Source organism: Helobdella robusta, assembly GCF_000326865.2.
Source record: "Helobdella robusta unplaced genomic scaffold HELROscaffold_14, whole genome shotgun sequence".
NCBI lineage: Eukaryota > Metazoa > Annelida > Clitellata > Rhynchobdellida > Glossiphoniidae > Helobdella > Helobdella robusta.
Window position 1 is genome coordinate 2,874,410 of NW_008703782.1, and position 17,775 is coordinate 2,892,184.

The following is a 17,775-nucleotide window of genomic DNA, read 5'->3' on the forward strand; positions in this document are numbered from 1 at the left end:
GACTGCTTCTGCAATTTTAAGATGCGTGTAGTTGCTGTATATATAGATATATATATATATATTATAAAATATTAATATATATAAATTTGATAAATAAACAAGAATATATTTTATCAAAGAACAACAAAGAGCTGTGATGTGATTTATATTCATGATTCATATCGATAACCATGGAATTTACTAATTTCGGTCCTACGTGTACTTTAATCAGTGGCGGATATAAGGGGTACCTTGGGTCATGGCCCCCTGTCTTAATCATCAACAGCAACAACCATTTTGTTGTAATATAAAAAAATTGGCCAAAACAATTTTTTTAATAATTTTTTTGTACAACAAAACAGTTTTTATTCGCGAAAACACCGTTTAAATTAGAAAGTTAACAAAAAATTGAGTGGCAAGCGGAAAAAGCCACCACCATGTAATTCATAAAGCACCAAGAAAAAATTTTCAACTTTCTAGTATTTGTCCCCCGTTAAATTTTGAATTTTGCCCCACCCCCTCCTTGTTAAAGTTGTCAAGATCCCCTTCGTATTCAAAATAAGTAGTGGTTATGTGGTTCATATTCATGATTCATTTTTCGATAACCATGGAATTTATTTATTTCGATCTTATGTATATTTAATACACAGATACACGCATGCACACACACCTACACACACACACACATATATATATATATTATATTTATGTATATATACATAGGGTATGTAACCATTGAATAGAGTATATAGTTCACAGTAATTGTGGCAGAAATTTTAGAAAATTGGGATTTTTCTGAGTTGCACTGAAAGCATATAAAAATGTGTTTTTTGCTTTTGTTGCTATCCAAACGAACTTCTACGAATTGCTACCACAATAACGGTTATTACGAATTACTACAACTATTACCGCTATTATTACTAATGTTACTATTATTACTTTTACCGCTATGCAATTTTTTCATGCTGCTTCTCGCTAAATGCAAAAGTAATCATAGTAAACACTTAAAATAGTGTGGGGATTAAAGGTAGGGATGGATAGGGCAATAACGAGGACACTGTGATGAACATCACTGAAACTTTATCATTCGTTACAAGATACATAAATTTAAAGCATTACATCAACGGGTTATGAGTAGTGCAAAAACTAAAATAATAAAAAAAAGGAAATTAAAGGAATATTACATAACCATTCTTAGTCATCTACAAATCGTGAAATAGATAGCAGACGTCACCATTATTACAAATTTTACAAGAAGTAATACAATTTATTCTAAATATTTTACATCTCCAATAAATTTTACAACATATATAAAATATTTAATATCTCCCAATTATTTTACAGCATTTCATGAACATTTTACAACAGTCATAAAAACTCTGAGTTTATTGGTTAACAAAAGTTGTAAAATATTTTGAAGATGTTGTAAAATATTTTGGAAACGTTGCAAAATATATTGGATATGTTGTAAAATTTCTTGGAAAAGTTGCAACATTTCTTGAAAAACCGGTTTCAAAGTTAAATCTATAACTAATAAATGCTGCTAAAACTGTTTCTAATGCTACTAATAATAATACTAATTTTAATATTAACTGTTTCTAGGCATCGAGCAAACAATACTTACATAAGTATATTACTAACCATTACTTTTTGAATAAATTTATAAGGTTTCCTTTTATGGATCATGTAATTTTGCAACCCAAAAAAATTGTATCCCATTTTTGATCGTAAATCATTTTTAAGTTCCATTAGTTCAATCGTTAAAAAAATCAAAAAGTTAAACTGGAAGTTAACAAACGCCGTAGAAGTTTTGTCAACAATAGCTTTTCTGTTTTACAAGAGACAATCCCGATCAACATAATAAATTAGCGTTCATTCCATTTACGAAAATTAGTAATAGGAAATTCACAATTAAAATAGCTTTAGATTTTACAAATGTAACATAATTCATTCCAAAACAACATTGATCTGGAGAGTTGCGGCAAAATCTCTACAGAGAGTTTCCAAATTTGATTTTTGGGCGTGTGTATATATATATATATATATATATATATATATATATATATATAGACATATGATGACAAGATATATATATATTATATTTTCATATAAAAGGTTTATTTTTATGGCAAATTAACAAATCAAAGCTTTTTCTGGAAAGGTAATTAATTGTTTTGTGTTTTTATAAATTATTTTAGCATGTTGTATTTAATTTATTTTTGCATGTTAATAATTTATAATTTTTTTACAAAATTTATCTTTGTTTATACCAGAATAACTATAGCTAGTTTTCATGAAATTAAAATTTCATTTGATTCCAAATAGGCCTAAGTAAAAAAATTTGCTCTATGAAATGAAATGATCTTTCAATTTTTCGTAAATTCCGTGGTTAGTCAGTTGGTAACCATGGACTTTACGTCAGGATCGTGGTTGTTTTATTGATCCATTTAGAGTTGAATAAATGTTTATTACTTTATTTACAATTGATTAATATCAATTAAATTCTTTATTTATTATTGATAAAAATATAATCATCGTAAAAACTTGATTAAAGGTAAATTATACTATGTTAAATTTATTAGAGAATTGTTTCAATAAATTATCTTCAAACAAATTTTTGTACGCTTTTGTGTGGTAGCAATGGCCTTGCTTCCAGCGAGAGGAAAAATCCTTAAATCGATACCCCAAACTCTATATTTTTGTTTTTGATAAAAAATATCTGATAATCTGGCTTAATTTGTCTTGGCGAGATGTGTCAATCATTTTTTGCTATACGGATTCCCCAATATGGAAATAAATTCATTCGATCCGGATTAAAACACAACATTTTATAACATATTACTACATATTGTGCATCAATAAATATATAAATGAAATCACCAAATTTAATCTATACAACTATTAATGAAATTATTTATTATAAAATTTGTGCATATCGGCTTTGTTCTTATTTTAAAATTAATTTGTTAATTAATTAATTAAAATTACCTACAAACGCACCCGCACGTGGGATTACAACGCATAGGCAATAACCTATCGTACTATTTAACTAAGTTTGCAGATAAACAAACGTCAAATATTTTTTCCCGAAATATCAGGTGAAATATTTCAATAAACTTGCAGTCTGATCTAAAATTTTACTTAGAAATAAGATATTTCTATCTGAGTAGAATTGGTATTTAAATATTATTACCAACTCATCCTGTTTGACAATTATTTTGTTTAATTTCGTTCCGCTTGCAATAATTTAAAACAATTTATGACAACTTGTTCTTAAAATTTGTTTTGCCAAAATAAAAAATTTGTGATGGCGATAAACTCACTTTACCAAATGGCAAAACTTAAATAATATACTAAAATATATATGTAACTTGTTCAATTTATTGAAATTTTAAACTTTGAAATTCATAGTGAATGTTAGTATTCTGTACTGTGTAACATACGGTATCTTTAAAATAAAATCCAGAACTTTTTAATATTTAACAATTGTTGCTTATTTATCGAACTATGGTTTGGCGTATCAGTTTTTAAAGTAGAAATTTTGGTAACCATTAATAAAATAATGTAAAATAAATGAAAATGTTATTGATAAAAAGTTTGATATCACATTTTAGAAAAAAGCCAACTACCCGTGCTGAAAGTTGTACATTATTTTGAATTATTTGCTTCTAATAATTACAAATGTCGCAATCCGATCTTTATTACTCTTCAATGAATTTAACTTACTAGAATAACAGTTTTATATATTTCATCGATCAATCATTAATTTTACATTATTTTATTGATAGTTACCAAAATTTCTACTCTAAAAACTGATACACCAAATCATATTTCGATAATTAAGCAGCAATTGTTAAATATTAAAAAATTCTGGATTTTATTTTGAGGATACCGTATGTTACACAATACAGAATACTAACACTCACTATAAATTTCAATACAAATTTAAAATTTCAATAAATTGTTCAAATTACATTGAACAAGAATATTTTCTAAGTTTTGCCATTTGCTAAAGTGAGCTAAGCGCCATCACAAACTTTAAAGACGTCATTCAAAATTTTCAGATCCACAAACCATGCTAACTACAAAATTTTAGAAAAGTTCGATAAATAATTGTATATATCTGTGAAATATTGTTTATTTATAAACTGTGGAAATTCCAAATTTTTACAGCGTACTAGCATGATGGCTGGCTAGAAACGTGATGACCTCAGCAATTACTTTTATGAATTAATAAGTAATAGTGTAATTAATTTGTGAAAATAATAATAAGCTTATTAAATATTTAATTAATTAGTCAATTGAATAAAAAATTTTAATTCGCTTTGATTTTTTTCTAAAAAATGTCATTATAAGTTATAAAAGATAACCATGGAAATTACGGTAAGTTATTTATTCCTTAGTTTAGCAGCTGAGCCAGGGCTGTAAATTTAATGCTATAGCCTCATACGTAAATTCTGAAATATGAAATGTATTCATTTTGCAATAACCACGGAATTAACGTTGTTCGAATTAGGGGCCGTTCAAATATTACGTAACGCTCCGGGGGGGAGGGGGGTCTAAGATTTTGTTACGGAGTGTTACGGGGGGGAGGGGGGTCTAAGATTTTGTTACGGAGTGTTACGGGGGGGAGGGGGGGGGTTCAAAAATTGTTACGTAACACAGAAAAAAATGATGTTTTTTATATTTTTCATTATTAATAAATTTAATTTTTCATTCTAAAACACAAATGTTAGTGTAGTTTTTATAGAATCTATGTTAATAAATGGTTAATGATCATGTTTCTTTAAAATTATCGTTTTCATCCATGAAACTTAGCAGTTATGAACATTCTGATAAAAAAACACGACGAATACACTGTATTTTCGTGACCGCGTGGTACATACGGAAAAAAATCAAAAAAAATTCTGCTTCTACTCTAAATTCAATTGTTTTTTATTACCGAAAAATTAAAAATATTTTTTGTTACGTAACAGTGGGGGGGGGAGTAAGTCGTTTGTTACGGAAGTGTTACGAAGGGGGGGAGGGGGTCAAAAAAGTCGTTTTTTCGTGTTACGTAATACTCGAACGGCCCCTTATCTATCTTGTACATAAAGTTTGTGCGATGGTTAACAATAATTTTCTTTCGCGTCACAAAGTGTTGTAGGATCCGTTCCTAACTTCAACCTATTCTTTCAGTATTATTCAAACTGATGTTATTACACTTCTGCTACCACCGCTATTACTGCTGTTACTTCTACTACAACTACTAATTTTAGTAGTACCTACTGCTACATTACTACTAAAACCTACAGCTACTTCTTCTTCTTCTACTACTACTACTACTACTACTGTTGCTGCTGCTACTACTTCTACTATACTACTAATACTAAGACTATAACTACTGCCACTACTACCACTACTGCTACTGTTATAAATTTATATTTTGCGACATAAATTAGTATCATACTAATTGAGGGTTATAACTATTTTGTCAGTTTCAAATACTACACACACGCGCACACACACACACACACACACACACATATATATATATATATATATATATATATATATATATATATACATATATATATATTTAAATATATACATTTAAACTTAGTTGCGAAAAAAAATTAAAAAAACGTTTCATGTTTGTTTAACAGTTGACTGCACTGCTGTGTGTGTGTGCGTGAGTGTGTGTGTGTGTGTGTACGATATTTCACGACTCGTTTGTATTATTTTATTATTTTGTTGAAATGTGTTAGTTGCAACATTTTTTTCAAATTATAGTAATTTATATAAACTTAAATTGAATTAAATTAAATTAAATTTTTTTGGACTTTCATTTTGAGATCATTATATTCAGCCAGTTCTGGTCGGGTATTATAAACATTATTTTTTGATATCATAAATAGAACGAAACACTATACTATAAACGCTATAAATAGAACGAAACCTCTACCAATAAACATCTCCTTGTCTATATCTAAGTTACCCTGTGGCGTTAATTCGTTAATTTAAAATTAACAATCAATCAATCCTCGTTTATAGTCTCCATCCGTTATGGGTCGGATTTTTTTATTCTATTCATCTGCTTCTATCTCCAAGCCGATCTATCTATTGCGTCTGTCTCCTTGAGACCAAGTGCCTTCAAGTCCTCCTGTATGGTCTGCGTCCATGGCTTCTTTCGGCGACCTCTTGGGTGGGTGCCAGGCACCTGGTGCCCAGTAACGGAAGTTATTGTATCGTTGTCGTTTCGCTTCACACGGCCAAACCATCGCAGGCGATGGCGACAACATGCATCCTTCAACATGCACAGTCCCGAGCGGTTCGGGATCTCGGTTGTATGGATATGGTCCCTTAGGTCATGTAACATCAATTGAACAACAAATTGATGAACAAAAGCATCAGAATTGGAGTGTACTGCTTTGGAGTGTACTGAAATACTGCTTTCACGGAACGTAACATACACCGCCTGCATAAAATATAGGTTCATCTTCTTTTCTATTCTTTTAAGGCGGGTATTGTTGGTTCTCAAAGTGCCAGTGTAGCTTACGAATGAGTGTCGCATTTCTTCATTTGAGTTCATTGGATAATTTAAAATTAACAAATGACATTAATTTTTTTTAAATAATTAACATATGTAGGTAGTAGGAGAACTATATTTAGTGGGAATAGTGTTTACTGTATTATTTAATTTAAACGGTCAAAAATAGTACACGAGATTTATTTATAAAAATATCAAAACTAAGAAATTTGTTTTTCTGATCTAAATTATAACATTGATAAAAAAAATTGTTATTACTAGCGTTTTGTTATACCGTTTTAAAATTAGTCGTTCACTGATAGTTTCCCATAGTATTCTTGAATCATATACTAACTTTTATGCTCAGTCTTCAGGATCTCACTCATTCATTCCAGTGCACACAAATTCCGGCTTGGCTTTGTCATCTCGATGTTGCAGTTCAAAGTTAGAATTTTCTTTTTCCATTTGATTTCATTTGAAATTTTCGCTTCTCAAACTATGCATGAAGATTAATAAGCATGTATTGCAGAGGTGTTCATAATATTTTTGGTATTGTTGTACACTGCAATACTCCACATATTGCAAATGGAGTTATGCTAAATGTTAAATTTTCTTGTGCTAAGTTATGCTGAATCAAAATAGTTGAGTGATAAGTTTTTGTTATTCTTTTTCATAAATATGTAATATTTAATTTCATTGTACTGCAATGAAAAAAAAGTTTAAATAAATTTTATTTTTGCAGCAAGTAACACCAGGCGGTAGGATTGCTTTGTCTCACTTTAATGTTGTTGCGTAGTGAGCAGGTTCGAACGCTGCCTGTGCAAAATTCGAAATCTTATGATCCGTGTGTCAAATGTTTGCTCGCTTGTATTTGCACGTGTGCACTGAATCGCCTAACCTTAACTTAAATTTGAGCAATGCTTGCATGTACTCTACGTACGATTGTCAGGTTATTTTTATGCAGTTCACGTCACGTTATCAACAACATAACATAGCTTAATACTTTTAAAAAACTAGACTTTCTCAGTGAAAGATCTTAATGACGACATCGGGTAGTATTGTCCTGGCAAAAATTGAGTTTCATGTTGGAAATTACTACTTTGAAATCTTACATTATTTTTGTTGTCACTTTCTTTAAAACAACATTTTGTAAAATAGGTGGCGACGAAAGTTGAAGATGGGAGTGTAAATGATCAGATGGCAGATCAACGTGATAAGCCCGATGAGGCATGTGGGACAACTGAAAGAAATAAGAAGACGAACGTGGAGGAAGACAGCATGACAGTTGAAGAAGAAAAAGACAAGGCTAGCCCAAGGAAAGAGACCATTGAATATAAAACTGCTAAACGTTTGTAAAACAATTTTAGTGGTTTTCTAAAATGAAATGTTTGAAAATGTAAAATTTTTAACGTTTCTAATTGGTAAACTGTTACTTTTCAATCAATAACAACATTTTAAAAGTAACTAACATTCAGTTCAAAAAAATTATCAACCGCAACAGTTTTGAAAAAAAACGAGAGATTGAGATCTGAGAGAACATGTTGCTACTGCAGTATCAACGAGTTTGAAGTTTTGGCCCAGCCTTGCTGTCATCGCATGTGCGTAAAATGCTTGAAAGAAATTGGAACCTGTTGTGACCGAGTCGTGACACGTCTAAGAGTATATATGCAATAGTTATTTGACATTTTCTACTATGATGACGCTATTAGAACAATTGATCTCGCTAATTTGAAATTTCTGTGTCGCAACTCGCTATGGGGAAAAAGTAGTTGGTCATTTTACTCATCATATCATTGGTGTTTTGTTTGTATATCATATATAATCGTTTTATGTGCTACGTATTAATTATTTTTATCCAAGTAGCTATCACTAAGTAAAGTGACCTTTCATATTCAACGATCACTAGTTGAGTAAAATGTGACTAGTAAGCATAAATCTTTTTTGTAGTTTTCAATGAAAATAGAATTTAATGTCTTTCTTTAAGAGGAATGCTATAAAGGAGAAGTGAAGTTAGGAAAGAGGTATGATTAGGCAGCAGTGAGAAATAGCTTTTGTTGCTGAGTTTGTGAGACAAATGTTCAAACCGCTGATCTGTTTTCTATGGAAAATTTATTTCCAATGTTAATATTACTGATTTATAACATGTTTTTCTACTTAAGTTTTAAAAATAAAAATCTATTTAAATTTTATTAAAACTATCAGTTTTTTGATGATTTATGAACGAAAAAAAAACCAAAACTCTAAAATTGATACAAGTTATTAACTTTGTTTTTTAATATTTAATTTTCAGAAAATTATTTGAAGCATTTTTTTTGTTAAACTATTTAAAGTGAAAATTTAAAGGTGAAATAATTTCACACGAACGTATATTCGTAAGTTTAACAATAACCTTTTAAGTTTGCCATACAAAATTCATAACCCAAAATTTTTCCAAAACATTTTGTTTAATATTCATTGAACAATCAACAACTACACTTTATATGCATTGTAAACAAAAATGATAACTCAACGAAAAATAAGTTTGTGCAGTGAACAAATTCTATAAATATCTTTAGATGTCAGTAATTAATTAATTTATAGGCGCGATTATAGTTCGCAAACACATTTTCAGAGTTGAAATACTCTAATAAAGGCTTTGAATGATGATTTCACAATAGATGAAATTTTCATAAGTTTTTGTTTTTTTTCTAACGAAAGTGTACAGACAGGGTGTAAAGCTTACTGACAAAATTCCTGATGTATGAATATGGCAATACAAATTTAATCTTACAAATTCCACCAAATCAATGAAATTCCTCGTTAAAAATCAATTTGAAAATTATTGATGGACAAATATTCCTACAGAATTTCAAACCACACAGAGAGTCTTGAGTTATGATAACTGGAGAAATAAAAAATTGAAAAAAAATTTAATCATATCTTTCGAACTTTGCCAGGATGAAATGTATTATATTCAAATTACAGGCATAAATATCACTGCCCCTTTATGCGACAATGTTTGACATAGATTACAAAATTCAAAAATTGCAGGCTAAGATAATAAACGTTAAAAATAAACATTTCGATATGTTTACATTGATTTACTAAGCACTGACAAAGGAAACAATATTAATTTTCTAATAAAGCATCGCCAGCAGTCTGTATGGCGCCACAAATGCTGAATGCAGGTAAGATAGGAATTGATTTTTTTTATGTAATACATTGCAAATTTTTATGAACATGCATGTGATTGTTGATTGGATAATATTTGTTTCCTGTATCGAAAATCAATGAAATCCAAGAAAATTAAACCTCATCAAAATTTTTAATTCTTATAAACTATAGTTACAAAACCTTAAGGTAAATGTGTCTGATGACAACTAAACAATTTTTCTTAATGTTTTAAATTCAAAATAGAGAATTTGATAAAATTTGTTTAAATATAAAAAAAAGATAAAAAAATCGTGAAGCTGTGTGCATTTGATTGCGTGCAAGTTTAAAAATAGGAGCTAAAACAACATTCAACAAAGGGTATTCACCATTATTGTTGGATGATAGTATAATAAATGGAACTTTTAAAAATTCGTATGTCACAAACTCATAACTTTGTTGTAATGAAAATTATTATTTATTTTACTATCTCTGGTGCGATGAAATGTTTGTACATTAGTATATCGGAGTAAGTGTCTTTCTTTACAATTCTCTCTTTTGTGTTTCTCAAAAGTGGCAACAACAGACGCATAGCGCATGTGCTTATACTTGTTTTTGCCATCAATATGATAAAACTAACTAGAATGATTGCTCTTAAATTTTCTGTGTTAAAAAAAATTTATAACTCATGGCATTATCTGATTGTTGTCTGTTACGTTTTGACAAAGCTCTTTACACAAAAATTAAAGATAAAAAGTTAACCAAAAAAATGTCTAAAAGTATTTAGATATTTAAAATGTGATTACAATTGAAAATAAGCACAATATTATATTAAAACGTTTAACTAGCCTAGTAAAAAATTTAATGCCGCGTCGTAATTTTCCATTTGAGTCTTTACATCATTAAACGACCATAATAAAATAAACTTCACAAACCTAAAGTTTGATAAATGTCAATTTCACACAGAACATTTCCTTTGTTCCAGCACTGGTACTCCCAAACAGCTTCAAATGCTGAAGCATAGATCATGCAAGCATATTCATTGAGTCCTATTGGGCAATGGCCACACCATCTGTTAAAATCGGCTGGAAACATTCGATCTTTCAGAAAAATATTAGCGAAATAATTTTAACATTTTCTATAAACTACTAAATTTATCTTTTAAATTTGGTCATTAATAGAGGGGTTTTCAATGGAAATAATTCTTTTAATTCATTATATGTATTCAAATTCATCACCAGGGTATGGCTCCCAGTTTGAGACAAAAGTAGCATTGATGAATGTACGACGCATTGCCGTCCACGCTGTATACGATGCTGTCGAAAGCAGAGTGTGTGGGGAGAACGTATTACAACAGTGAAAGTATGAGTTAATATTGCCACTAAAATAAGTAATTTGAAGTATTTTCAAAGTACTTATTTAAGGTATAACAACAAGTTTGGCCACTAAAAATATTTAAATAAAATAAAAATAAATTGTTCTAGTGATAAATTATTCTGTTTTCTGTCCAAATAAAATTAGTTTAAAGTTTATCTAGAATAAAATTTTCACCGAGTTTGAATAAATTTGTAAAAATGAATAAATTTTTTTTTACGTTTGATATTGAGAAGGTAAGAAGAAATGAGAAAATTTTCAATAAAATCCTCGACCACGACGGGATGGGATTTGAGCAGATTATTGCAGAACTCTCTAGATATGTTCCAATCGCTCCAACTGCTTCATATTGAAGGTACGAAATAACATTTGTGATATTCAATTATGTATTTAAAGGGAGGTGGACAATCTATTTTGGCATAAAATGAGTATTTTTATATTTTTGAAGTATCATTTTAAAAAGTTTTTCATGAAGCACAACATACCGTGAGTGACAAAAGCCAAACACCCTCCTGTCAGATCAGTGGTTACGTTACACAGATCGTTCATCTTAGGAACGCACGGACAAGACCCCACCGATTCCTTGTAATTGATCCATGTTGGTCGTTACCTATTAAATGAGTTTCAAAAAGTTTTATTTTTTATTTGTTCAAATGTTTATGAAATCAAAAACGAGTGCGTGATCTTAACCATGCACTTTTGAATGCAAGCTCCAGCGTTAGCAACTCCATCCAGTTTGATCACTCCATCCATAGCTTCATCAAAACAGACTCCAGTTTTTTCATCTTCCACAACGAAGTAGCTGTAGGCTCTTGTGAAAAACTCCTGGTGCACCTGCTGCAGCTGGAATGAGGTGTGTAATGCCAAGAAGAATGTTAGATGGAAATAAAAAATCAGTTTAATCTTTATTCTAAAAAAATCGTAATGTTTTATTTAATCAACTAATTATATTTTGAAATTACGCCTTAGAACGTAAAATGTTTTGTCAGTTTAAATAAAGGAAAAACATCGTAATATAACATAATGGAATATATATATATATATATATATATATATATATATATAATGGAATATATATTATTATAATTATTATTACGGAAATTTATATACAGCGCTTTTTTATTGTTGAATCTCAAAAGCGCTACTAAATCATAGACAAATAAGACGGACATTCATTGTGCAAATAAATAAGTTTTAAGTTGACTTCGAAATTGTAAATATGATAGGTTATGGTCACGTAAGTATGGAGGTAAACCATTCCAAACAATCGGGCCAAAAACCGCAAAGTTGCGGGAACCCGTCACCAACTTTGTGGTCGGGATAAAAAATAAATTGCGCTCGGTTGATCGAAAGGAATATTTTGAAAAATGAGATTTGTATGATTCCAATCTATCGATGAGGTAGGGAGGTGCTGTATTATTGACACATTTAAACATCAAAACTGCCAACTTGAAGGAAACACGTTTTTCAACCCTCAACCAGTGCAACCTGTTCAAAATAGGCGTAACATGATCGAACCACGAACCACCCAAAACTAGCTTGGCCGCACGATTCTGTATTGACTGAAGCTTTGAAAAAGACCTTTTGGTAACACCATAAAAAGGCCATTGCAGTAGTCTAGTCTGGAAAAGACGAAAGAGGAAACCAAGGTTTGAAGAACAGACGTGTTTAGTGATTTTTTGACATTGCGTAATAAACGGAGTTGGTTGGAGCAGACCCTCACTAAATTATTAATATGTAAATCCATCTTTAAGTTTGAGTCAATAATAACTCCAAGACTACGGACAGATGTGGAAAATTCAATGATGTCATTGCCGACACTGATCGATGAAATGTTGACCTTCGACAGCTGCTGCCAAGAACCAACCGGTAATATTTGTGTTTTAGATTGATTTAACTTTAACTGATTCATACTCATCCAAGATCCAATTTCGATGAGACAGTCAGTCAGTTCATTCAGAGAAGCATCAATCGAATCAACAGGACAAGAAACCAATAACTGAATATCATCAGCAAAGGCGTGGGAGCTGAACTCATATTTTTGAATGATATCAAAAACATCAGCAGTGTACATAAGAAACAACAGAGGTCCCAACACAGATCCCTGGGGGACACCAAACGATAGTTTGTTTATGTCGGAGAGGGTGTTGTTGTAAGAAACCTGCTGGGTGCGGCCTAAAAGATAGGAAGCGAACCACGATAAGACTGAATCAGAGAGAAAAAAATTTGTGGAGAGTTTATATATTTGATCGACACAATCAAATGCAGCACTCATATCAAGTAATGCTAAAAAAGAAACGCATTGACTGTCAACTGAAGGGAACAACTGGGAGAAAATATCAATGAGTGCAGTTTCTGTGGAAAAATATTGACGATAGCCGGATTGATTCTTTGGCAACAAATTGTTTTTGTTTAAATGCTGTAACAATTGTTTGATAACAACTCGTTCAATGACTTTAAAAATGAATGAAAGATTAGAGACAGGACGGTAATTTGATAAAACGTTGTCGTCCAAATTTGATTTTTTTAGAAGTGGGGTTACAATAGCATGTTTCAAAGGGTTGGGAAAACTGCCAGTTGATAAACATTGGTTGACAAAAAATGTCAAAAATGGCAAAAAAGATCTATAAATTTTTTAAATATGTATGTTGGAATCAGATCAAGAGAACAAGAACTGCCAGGGGAGTCACAAACTATTTTACGCAATTCATCTGGCGTGCACATTTGAAAATCTGAAAGATTAACAATTGCTTCAGGAGAGACGACCCTAGAGACATACTCAAACTGGATTGGTTTGTTAGTATTTTCTATAGTCGTGCTACGAATATTATTGATTTTATTCACAAAAAATGTCAATAAATCATTGGGGGAGAAATCATTTGAATTTTGTGATTTTTAGATAAAATTTTGTCGAGGATATTCCACAATTTTTTTGGTTGTTTTTTAAACGAATCAACTTGATTTGACCAAAATTTGTTTCTTTTTTGGGAAAATTGTTGTATTTTTTCTTTTAACGCTAAGCGCCATGCATTTCGATTAATATCATTTTTCATTTTCCTATACAATCGTTCCAGTTTTCGACAATTGCGATTTAATGAACGACATTCAGAGTCAAACCAAGGGGCGGATGACACATGAGTAGATTTGACATAACGACAAGGAGCAACCATATCCACAATTCTCACGATTTCAGAATTAAACAAATCCAACAGGGTATCAGCGGAAGATGAATTGAACGGCCCTGAAATAGGTGATTCGAGAACTAGTGAAGAAAATTGATTTTCGTCAATTTGATTCCATGAACGAGTAAGTTTCCATTTTTTCTGAGGTGTGGGAACAGAAATAGGGAAACAAATTTTAATTAAACTGTGGTCTGAATACACATTTGGTGGCTCAACGGAAAAAAATTGTGAGGGAAGGTCAGAACTAGAGGCAATTAAATCCAATGTTCCACCATGAACGTGGGTTGGTTCATTTATTCTATTTATCAATTGATATAAATCAAAAATTTCAAACAATTTCAATGCATTAGGGTCGTTCAAAAGTTCAACATGAATATTCACATCTCCAATAAAAATAACATAATTTGCTAAAAGCAATATTTGATCAAAAACAGATGATAACTCATCAAAAAACAATGGTGATGGAATAGAAGACCCAGGACAATAAATTGCAAAAACAACAATAGTTACTTTGTTGAAATAAAATTTCACAACTATAGCCTCAAACGTCTTAAATAAAGGCAGCGGAATTCTATAAAATTTAAAATAATTTTTAAAAAATACAATTATTCCACCATGGTTAGGGTCGGTCGGCCTCAGAAAATCTATGAACACAAAATCAGGTGGCAGAGTGAGTCTAAGTGATAAATTATCGGACGACCCATGCCAGGATTCCGTAACAACAAAAATATCAAAATTATTAGAAAATAAATCGCGAACAGTTTTGATCTTATTCATAATTGACCTAATGTTCAACAAACCTAATTGCAATTTTAGTTCTGAGTCTTCTTTGGTAACTTCACGATCATTACTACCACTTTTATCGTTACCATTACAACCATCATCACAATCGCAAATACCACCATCATTACCACTGCCGCTATCGTTTTCGATTTTTCTCACTAAAGTTTTTGTAGTTCGTTTTTTCGATTTTTCATTTTTCTCACTAAAGTTATATATATATATATATATATATATATATATATATATGTAGGACCAGTGACTAGAACCTGAATGTCGTCGGCAAACGCATGGCAAGTGAATCCATGAGAGAAATTTATATACATATATGTATATAAATAAATATAAATATATATGCATATATTTGTGTGTTTATATATATATATATATATATAAGAATTCAAGGTGGCAAAAATTAGGTGTCAACTGATGTTAAACGACTCAGCTGACGAATGTGTAAAAAAAGTGAAGCCATCGTTAAAAACAGTGAAAAAATGGAACGCAGAGAAAGAAATAAATCTTGCTAGATGGAAAGTGGCAGGAGAAGCTTTTGTAGTGTAGCTTTTGTGTACCTTTTGTGGAGAAATGGAAACGGTGGCCCACGTAATGGCTTCTTGCAAATACCCACTCAGTCATGGACGTTATACATGGAAGCACAACAAAGTATTGAAAGTACTAGCGAAACTTATTTCCAATGTTCATTACGAGACAAATTCAAGGCCGCCGTGTAAACTAAAAAAAAATCCGTTTTCTAAGAGAGGGTGAGCTGGAGCCAACCACTAAAAATGATTTTTGTTTGCAACGGAAGAAATATTTTTGATAATGGCTGAGATTGGAGGTCATGGCAGATTTTGGAGAGCATGAGGAACTACCCTTCGTTCATAAAAGATACAGAAGCAAGACTCAACGTGGTTGTACAGTCGGTATCAGCAGAGAGTATGGGTGTACCGTATGAGGCTAATATAGCAGCAAGCTACGCTATAAAAACAGCCATGTATGAAGAGCTTGTTGGTGAGGTAGAACAACGTGTGTTAAGGTGTTTGTTGTACGCAGTTGAGGTCAGTGCAAGAAGTGTTGTTGGATTTTCAGTGTACAGCTTTTTGAAGGATTTGGGTTTGGCAGGTAAAAGGCGATCGAGTTGTATGAAGAACATAGGACATACAGTTGAACAGGCGTCTTACTAGATACTGTTATGTAGCAAGAAAAAAGAATGCGAGTTTGAATGGTTAACGAACGAGCTTGTGTGCACGTAAGGCTTCTGATAACTCAACACTTCCAGATTTGGCTTAGCGTATTACTTGGCTCGTAGATATAACTCACATCGTGATATGTTTATATGCAAACTGTCTAGCACGCTTACACAATTTTTCAGTATAAAAGAAAGTGATTTCAAAGCGAGGCAAATTTTTATGCCCAGTAAGAGACATCCAACTGATCTCTGGATATGGCTCTGTTCCTCGAGAGTGTCATGAAGTTAGAGAGCTGAAACACTCGTTGACGGTAACTCTTTCTCTGAAGACTCGCTTTACGTTCGTTATATTCCAGTTTCTTTTCTACATACATGTAGTAATTTATTACATTTTTATAGTGATTTATTAAATCTACTGAATTTCTAGCGTTGGATAGTTTTTTATTACATTTCTCAATATTTCTAACAAAACTTTTGTCGTCATTATTTATTTTATTAAAGTTAGAATAATATACAATTTTCAATTTATTTTCGAGTGTAGGTATAGGATCTATTTCGATTTTTCAATCATCTGCAGCACCTGTAGCAGTTTATATAGAAAATTTGTATAACCCTGGCCTTTTTTCCTGTGATTTGTTTTTATTGTTATGGTTAATCAAATCAATTAGTAATGAAGACAGTAAAATTAAAAAAGTTTCTTATAACAATAAATACAAATCACGGAAAGAAAGGTCTTGGTTAAACAAATTCCCTATATGAACTATTTGATCTTATTTATGTGGTGTGATTGTATAGACGGATAGCAAGGCTTTTAAAATAATTTTAATTTGAAACGAATGTAATTTTGCAATGCTTTTTATTCAATTGCAATTATTATTAAAGTACCTACTTTTGTTCAAAATAAAAAAAAAAACAAAAAATCTAATGATTTGATAGCAAATGTGACTCATGACTGACAGATCAAATAGTGACTTGAAACATGGTTTAATGGTTAAGGTACTTGGCAACGTTGTTGCAGTAACCGGGTTTTAATGCAAAAAAATCCTCATCTATCAGATGTCTTATGAAATTTTATGTGTAAAATTCATTGATCGCCTATATTCACGTGCATTATGTAGTTCTAGCTCTGAAAAATACCAAAATGAAAATTGTAAAATTATATAAAATAACATATGAATTTTTTTTATCTTCTAGTTTTTCGCTATTCTACAATATGACAATGGTAAATATCAAACAAATATATTTTGAAATACAATTCAAAATGCGATTATTAATCATGGCTTTTGTTTCTTGATTTAGTTAATTTTTTTTATTTCAATTATTTTCATGGTTGCGTTCATAAATTCTCAAAAACTTTAAATGGAAATATTAATAAATAAACAGCTAGTAATAAATACTAATAGGAAATTACCAAATAACATTTACTCGTATTTACGAAAAAATTTCAAAAATATTGCCTCTGATTTGTTATTGAAGACGTAAATTACGCGAAAGCGTATATAACATAACTTAAGATTAATCATCTTATATAAATAAACATTTGTTGACAAAGTCATTATGACAAAATGATTAAAAAAATGTTTTATCATTAAATTTAAATTAAGCATCATCCCAAAATGACTAAGCAGAAATCA

The 17,775-nt window shown here is 30.8% G+C and overlaps 2 protein-coding genes across 2 annotated transcripts; one reads left to right on the top strand and one right to left on the bottom strand.

Annotated features, from left to right (window-relative positions):
• Nucleotides 1–7,340: 7,340 nt before the first annotated feature.
• On the top strand, nt 7,341–9,489 carry HELRODRAFT_168953 (hypothetical protein; the record flags this gene model as incomplete). The annotated part of the gene is made up of 4 exons (XM_009014795.1): nt 7,341–7,436; nt 7,646–7,835; nt 7,989–8,146; nt 9,424–9,489. The coding sequence occupies 4 exons, from the start codon at nt 7,341–7,343 to the stop codon at nt 9,487–9,489; spliced, it is 510 nt and encodes a 169-aa protein (XP_009013043.1).
• A 2,158-nt stretch (nt 9,490–11,647) lies between these two features.
• On the bottom strand, nt 11,648–15,259 carry HELRODRAFT_168954 (hypothetical protein; the record flags this gene model as incomplete). Its single annotated transcript, XM_009014796.1, has 5 exons — nt 11,648–11,833; nt 13,685–13,808; nt 14,108–14,231; nt 14,973–15,157; nt 15,222–15,259. 5 exons carry the CDS (start codon nt 15,257–15,259, stop codon nt 11,648–11,650), a joined length of 657 nt encoding a protein of 218 aa, XP_009013044.1.
• Nucleotides 15,260–17,775: the final 2,516 nt, after the last annotated feature.